This window comes from Gastrolobium bilobum, unplaced genomic scaffold (assembly GCF_033153095.1).
Source record: "Gastrolobium bilobum isolate Gb01-03AN ecotype WA unplaced genomic scaffold, APGP_CSIRO_Gbil_v1 utg12160, whole genome shotgun sequence".
Lineage (NCBI taxonomy): Eukaryota > Viridiplantae > Streptophyta > Magnoliopsida > Fabales > Fabaceae > Gastrolobium > Gastrolobium bilobum.
The window spans coordinates 444,885-452,775 of record NW_026898262.1 but is presented as its reverse complement, the minus strand read 5'-3'; the positions used below and the strand labels follow the sequence as shown (position 1 = coordinate 452,775).

The 7,891-nt window shown below is 33.8% G+C and overlaps 1 protein-coding gene across 1 annotated transcript; it reads left to right on the top strand.

Annotated features, from left to right (window-relative positions):
* Nucleotides 1–2,060: 2,060 nt before the first annotated feature.
* Nucleotides 2,061–3,816, top strand: LOC133314321 (FBD-associated F-box protein At5g18780-like). The gene is made up of 3 exons (XM_061515790.1): nt 2,061–2,163; nt 2,254–3,222; nt 3,343–3,816. The coding sequence occupies exons 2-3, from the start codon at nt 2,308–2,310 to the stop codon at nt 3,574–3,576; spliced, it is 1,149 nt and encodes a 382-aa protein (XP_061371774.1). The 5' UTR covers nt 2,061–2,163; nt 2,254–2,307; the 3' UTR covers nt 3,577–3,816.
* Nucleotides 3,817–7,891: the final 4,075 nt, after the last annotated feature.

The following is a 7,891-nucleotide window of genomic DNA, read 5'->3' as shown; positions in this document are numbered from 1 at the left end:
TCCAATATTTTAAAAATTATATATTATTTTTATTTTAATATACTAATATTAAAATAATATATTAATTCTTGATAATTGCATTGGTTAATAAATCAATCGCTTATCATGCCTAATCTTATCCTCCTAGGCCTGATTAAGTTATACGTCATTTTGATGTATGAAAGGATCATGCTATATAAGCTTATACTATACGATGGTCACACCAAACAACTAAAAATGTTATAACGTATCGTTTAAGCTTATACTATTAGCCATTGGGTCTTATACATCACACCAAACATATCCTAAGTTAAAAGAGGATATATTCAACAACGTTAAGATTCCCACACCAGAATGAATGTAAATTACTGTTTGACAAGACAGTGAGAAGAATAATAATGTCCATTGCACACTACATATGCCAACTTTTCACTTTATGATATACTAAATTGAAATAAATATATATGTATTTATTATAAATAATTTCATATAATAATTTTAATAAATAATTTTAAAATATATTGACGAAATAGAAATAATTTTTTTTAAGTGTGAATAACATGTTCCATCACACTAATAGCATACAAAGGTATGAATTTTTTTTTAATAAATTTTATGCGTATAAATTTTTGATTTGATTATCCTTTTTGAGAATCACTTTTGAATATTTATTAAAAATTCATACAATTTTTTAAAATATTATAAATTCATATTGTCCTCTCAAATCTTATAAATTTTATTAAAATATTTTAAAATTCAAATTTATAAAATTTTCATTGTAAATTTTTTTAAAAAAAAATATTTAAAATTACTACAATTCTAGATAATTTTTTGAAATCTATAATTTTTTTTATCTCGCAACAGTTTTTTAAAATCGTAATCCAATTTAATAACATTGCCCACATTATATTCAAGTTGGGATAGGATCAATTTCCACGGGGGTAAGAATAATAATTCTTACACCAAATCTTAACCGTTGATTTTCGATTTTTCGTGCATTTAACGGTTAAAATTTAATGAAAATTAATTATTGATTAATTAATGAGACACAATAAATCTTAACCATTAGATGCACGTAAATCATCGGTTAAGATCTGATGTAAGACTTATTATTCTTGCACCGGTGTAAGATGATCCTGCTCCATTCAAGTTAGATTGATAAATAATTTTTTTTAAAAAAAATTAAACGACATTGCACACGTTTTTTTTTCCCTACATTAAATTGATAAATAATTAAAAAAAATAAACTCTATAATATCTTATCTTGCTATTTATGGATTGAAAAGCCTGATCTATTCCTTACGCCAAGCACAAAGAAAGTAGGGTTTATATCCATCCATTTCGCTCCCAATCTGTAAATCATCTGAAGTCACTACTCAATCACCAAAGGTATTTCTCATTTCCCAATTAAATTTTATGCGTATAAATTTTTGATTTGATTATCCTTTTTGAGAATTACCTTTGAATATTTATTAAAAATTCATGAAGTTTTTTTAAATATTATAAATTCATATTGTACTTTCAAATTTTATAAATTTTATTAAAATATTTTAAAATTCAAATTTATAAAAATTTTATTGTAAATTTTTTTAAAAAAAATATTTAAAATTACTACAATTCTAGATGATTTTTTGAAATCTATAATTTTTTTTTTATCTCGCAACAGTCTTTTAAAATCGTAATCCAATTTAATAACATTGCCCACATTATATTCAAGTTGGGATAAGATTAATTTTCACCGATGTAAGAATAATAATTTTTACATTAAATCTTAATCGTTGATTTTCGTGCATCTAACGGTTAAAATTTAATGGGAATTAATGATTGATTGATTAATGAGACACAATAAATCTTAACCATTAGATGCACGTAAATCAACGGTTAAGATCTGATGTAAGACTTATTATTCTTACAGCAGTGTAAGATCATCCTGCCACATTCAAGTTAGATTGATAAAAAAAAAAAATTTAAAAAATTAAACGACATTGCACACGTTTTTTTTCCCACATTAAATTGATAAATAATAAAAAAAAAATAAACTCTATAAATTCTTATCTTGCTGTTTATGGATTAAAAGCCTGATTTATTCCTTACCTTCCCCAAGCACAAAGAAAGTAGGGTTTATATCCATCCATTTCGCTCCCAATCTGTAAATCATCTGAAGTCACTACTCAATCACCAAAGGTATTTCTCATTTCCCAATTGAATTTCGTTGTCTATTATTCCTAAATTATCATCCTAAATTTTTCTAGGTTTTATCGATTGCAATCGCAGACTATACGACTTCGATTAATTTCGAAAAACAGCTGTAGAATTGATAATCGCATAATGATTCCGCGGAAGATGAAGAGAGGAAGGAATAGTGAGAGTAAAAAGGAAGATAGGCTAAGTGATTTACCCGATTGCGTTCTTCTTCACATATTGGCATTTCTGAACGCCAAAGACGCCGTTAGAACATGCGTATTATCGAACAGATGGAAGGACCTTTGGAAACTTCTCTCGACACTAACGTTACATTCCTCAGACTTTTGGACTTTCAAGAGTTTCACCAAATTCGTGTCCAGGCTTCTAACCCTTCGCGATGGCTCAATTGCACTGCTTAATCTTGATTTCGAGCGTCACGGTTGTATTGAGCCTCATCTTCTTAAAAGGATTGTAAAATATGCTATTTCACATAATGTCCAGCAATTGGGAATCTCTGTCAAGTGTGATATTGATCACATTCCGCCTTGCATCTTTTCATGCCATACTTTAACATCTCTCAAGCTTTCAGTTTGCCCTAGAGGTTATATTTATGGAAGCACATTGTTTCCCAAATCTCTTAGTTTAGCAGCATTGACAAGCTTGCATCTGCAGCATTTCACATTTTGCGCAAGTGACAATGACCGAGCTGAGCCCTTTTCGGCATGTAACAAGTTGAGGGATTTGATCATTGACCATTGTACTGTTAGGGATGCTAAAATCCTCTGCATATCAAGTTCCACGCTTGTCAATTTCACTATGCATTCTGATCATTCTAAGGACTTTTACAAAATTGTGCTATCTACACCAAATCTTCGTACTTTTTCCTTTACTGGTATTCCTTATCAGCAACTCTCTGGGGGAAATCTTTCTTCTCTTGAACAAGTGAATATTGATGCTGAAATCTGGTCAACTTCCATGGAGTCTCCTTTGATCTTGTTTAGCTGGCTGCTAGAGCTTGCTAATATAAAATCATTGACAGTCTCTGCAAGTACTCTTCAGGTATTTTAACTTAGCATGTTTTTAGGCTTTGTTTTTACTTTCTTCTTGAGATGCTTTTTTATTTCAAATTTTTTTCAAAACTCAATTGAAGTGCATTTTCACTTATCCCTTGTTGCTTAGGTTCTCTACTTAATTCCTGAGTTATTGAAGATTAAACTCCCTGGCTTGGGTAACTTGAAGTCATTGAAAGTCAAACTGAAATCACTTTCACCTATATTTTCCATGGCACTGAGAGCTGGCAAGTCGCGGAAAGCAGAATTGGAACCATCTCCACCTATACCGTATGGAATAGTGGACTTCTTGCTTCAAAACTCGCCTTCAGCAGAAGTTGACTTCATAGATTGCCCTAGGTGAAGTGTGCATTCAACTTTATAAAGAGAGATTATTGTGATTAGTTTGGTTTTTGCTTCCTTTATGTTTCTGTCTCCCTTGGTCTCTCTGGGTGTAACTAATTTTTAGTGGATAGAATATGAGTCTCTTGGGTAGGGAAACACATTGTAAATGTAGAAACTAGAATCTTTGTATGCATCGGAATTGGTACCCCATGGAAAAAATAAATATATTTGTTTGGTGCATCTTGAATCACAGCAAATACTAAGTGACAATCATTTTGATGTGTAATATTGTTTCTAGTTGAGTATGTGATTTGCTTAGTCAATAACTCATGCTTGAAGAGAAGGACTGTTGATGGAAAATGGGAAGCAGGTAAACTGTAAATCTGCATTGAAACCAAAGTTTTAAGTGGCTTTTGTTCGCATATTGGGAGTAGTAAGTGGTGCATGTTGTTTTGCTTGCAAATCATTCTAATCCGATTTTAAAATAAAACTAGAACTTAGGCACTCTAATGTTCATTTTAGTTACTTTTGAGTATCCTTTGTTTTAGTTGTGTGATATTGGACAACATTTGGTTAGATTTAGGGCAATGATCAGCTATTCAAACACCCAGAATACTCAATAATTTTTTTGGAATAGTAGGAGTTAAATGAATTCATGTGTAAATGTTCAGTTGCATGTATTTAGTTATTGGGTTGTTGGTGATGATGTAAAAGGTATTATAACTTGTGATCTTTGGCAAAGGGAATACTGGAGTTTTCCCTTTCAAATCTCTTACTTTTTCGTTTCGTTTTCATAATGCAAGTCATTCTAAAGGATTTACATGCTGAAATTTTACATTAAAACTTAATCATGTGACATGAGAACAAATTATTTTTATTGCAAAGTGATTGATTTTCAAATGCAACTATTGATTTCTTAATCTTCCACGTTCTTATTGTTTATATTTGCTTTCTCAAAAACATAACAATGTTGTGATGGAAGGGAGAGGAGAAGTGCTGGAGTGAGGAGAATTATTGTGTACACTTTGAGCAGAATTAGAACTAGTGGAAGAAGATGTGGTGGAGTTAGAATTAAGTTTTGTTTGTGCAGGAGAGTGAGTTGGAAGACTGGGTGAATGGACTTGTGGGGGTGAAGGTAATCCACATAGATTGTAGACTGGTCCTGGAGTATTGGACAGAGATGACTGCGAAGGCTGAACCCACGGACCCAGTGCTGTCTGGGTATTCTAGTATTTCCAAGGTTGAGTGGGACTAACCCGAGATAGAGTTGGAATGAAGTTATCATCAAATCGATGCCAGCAAGAAGATACATCATGCCAATCTCAATAGCTATTAGCCCAAACAAAACTATGGTACAAACATAAGCAGCAGTGCTAAACATTTCCTTTGTTACTATCAATGCGTCAAACAGCCCCCCAAACTGGGTCTCTGGTTTTATCGACTAAAATTGAGACATTTGACACATGAATTACAAGGACAAGAAAAGCATTTGATTCCATACTCAAACCGACACCAGCAATTATATCATTCCAAGCCAATTCACCAGATTTTTGCATACCCCTTGTAGGAATATTCCAGCCACAAAAATTAGCAGATCAAGTGAGTGAATAATAAGCTGTAAGAAGCCTGATAGCGTTGTTCCTTTGTTCTTCCAAATATCCTTGTACTCAATATTTCGGCTGCAAAACTGAAAAAAAGATTAGCACCTCTAGCAGCACAAACTCCCACCTTACCATTGTTACCTTTTTTAGAAAGGAAAATCCTTTCGTTCTTTCCGTCCTTTTGGCTTTCTTGTGTGATTTTATTTCAGCCTTGGGGAGTTTATCATTTTGTTTACTTGAACAAGCTTCAGCTTGAGCTTTGTCATCCAACTCAGCCATGTCCCCTTTGCAGGAGGGTGGGCTGCCATTTCTTGTAGCAATGTCAATTGATACTATGTACTCTTGATTGCTTTGTACAATTTCCTTCTCATCTGCTTCATATGATACTTGGGTCATCTGGCTATATACACGCTTTGCTTCCCTGAAAGTAGGCCTCCAAACAGTCAAAGCAATATTTCTATTAGCACACTGCCGATTGGTAAAATATGGTCTTCCTCCATCATAAAGCAGTTGACGACTACTTGAAAGGTGCATGTATAAAAATATGATAGATGCTCTAAGTCAGGAGCGTGTCTCATTTTGGGACATAATCTAGTTTCTTGGTAGTCTATAGAGCAAACTTTAGTTGCTAGATCCAGTACAGAGGCTGAATATCGCAGCCTTGCCATCATTTGTGCTGAAATTCTTTGGATTTAGTCTTTGCCTTATGAATTTCACGTTCTTTTGTCTACACCTAAGTGCTATGTGATAGTTGCAACACAGTGGCTCTTTCTCATATTCTGGTTCTTCATGCCTGCACCAAATATTGGAGCTTGACATATTTTTTTGTTCGTGAACATATTATTGCTAAGGAGTTACTTGTTTCTCACATTCTAACAGTAGATCAGATTGTTGATACTCTCACTATGGCCCTAGGTCCTGTCCTCAAGTATATTTACCTATGATCCAAACTCAGTGTTATGGATTCAGCACTGCCTTTGCGTAACCAGTGAGTTTGAGGGGTTGTATTAGTGACTTAGTGTATAGCATGCATTAGCATGTTTGCTTCACGTACAGCTTCAGCTCATTGCCTCTATTGTGCTGTTGTCTGAACTAGATCCTCTCTCCATTTCGTTATTTTAGTCTGTTCGAGTAGTTGCTGTATGGTTATGATTCCGACTCATTGCTGAGTCAGCCTATAGCTCTATATATAGAGCTCTCTGTAACAATTTTGGGAATTTATTAATGTGCAGACTTCCTTGCTAAATGGGGAGTGAAACATGATGCAGCTTGGACTTTTTAGATTAAATGGGGAGAGAAATATGATGCAGCTTGGAGTCTCCACCTTCGTGCAGATTGCCATGTTTTGGCCATAGGTTTCCTACAGGTGGTGTTTTGATTTTTATATCATGTGAGGAAAAAAAAACAAGGGAAAACAAAAATAAAAATCAAGACTTTGGTCTGTTTAGAATACCGTAGCTGAAAACTTTATGTATGATCACTTGGAGGGAGTAACGTGATTTTCCGTTCATACTTCCTAGCGCCCATTATTCTGCCCTGCATTGATGGATGAGCTAATGCACGTCCTCAGGATCCACATTTATTGTGTGATCATGTTCATTATTGATTTATTATTATATTTGAAAATGTAGTAAGTGTTATAATTTCTCTTAAATTTTCAAAGAGCTGCAAAGAATTCTCGTTAGAAAGATATACATAGTGAAATTTTGTTGGTAATTAATATAATATAATATGTTAACCAAATGTGAATCAAATCCTACAAATTACTGCACGGCAATACATCTTCTCAATTTTGTTGCTTTGTTGTCCTTAACTTTTCACTCTCGACAGACGTATATTACCATAAATCAATCTTGATGCCGTTGGAAACCTGAAAATGTTAGTAAAAATCCCCTTGATATATAATTGATTATATATTATTCGATATAAATTAATAATATGTCAGTATTATGTTCTAGGGATTATTTTTTCTCATGTTGTATGATGTATCAGACAAGTTGTCTCATGTAATACATAAAAAAGTGAATGAAACTTACTTAAATAATGTTGCAACCATAGACCATACTGGTAAACTTTGTAAATGATGAAGAGATTGTCACCTCATTTGCTTTAGGAGTTATATATAGATGAAAAGCAGTAGCTGTTAGCGAGGTTGTGCGTATAGTGAGTGGTTTATAAAGTGTAGTGGTGTGATGTTATGCTTAGTAGATAGTTAGTGTACTCGAGAAAAATTGAGAGAGTTGTGGAATGGAAATGCATAATGCCGGAGAGAAAGTTGAAACCTTAAGGGGGCGTTTGGTTGGACGATTTTGAATAAAAAGCTGGCGAAATGTGAAGTGGGATTTTGAGGTTACTATGTTTGGTTGAAGGATTTTCTAATTTTGGCTATGTAAAGCATTATGCTATGAAATTGATTTGCATATCTATTTCTATGCAAAATGGCGGCGAAAGATACTCTTTTGGTATGTGGTATTGCGCTTTTGTTATCTATTTGGTCAGAATGTTTAATACCCAAATGACGAGTGTGCCCTCTATTTGGTTTTACATATGGACGTGATGCTGGAATAGGGGGTTATGGTGGTTCGGCTGTGGATCGGGGGTTCGATTTGGGAAAGGTTGAAGATGGGGAGTTGGTTTGTGATGGTGATTTGGGGAAGGAAGGAGATTCGATGGTGGTTTGGGGGCTGAATGGCTGGGGTTGGTAGCTCGGTTTGGGTTATGGGGCGATGAAGA

Coding starts and splice junctions, on each gene's coding strand:
- LOC133314321 (XM_061515790.1), top strand. CDS start 2,308: ATGATTCCGCGGAAGATGAAGAGAGGAAGGAATAGTGAGAGTAAAAAG. Junction 3,223..3,342: donor TCTCTGCAAGTACTCTTCAG/GTATTTTAACTT, acceptor CTTGTTGCTTAG/GTTCTCTACTTAATTCCTGA.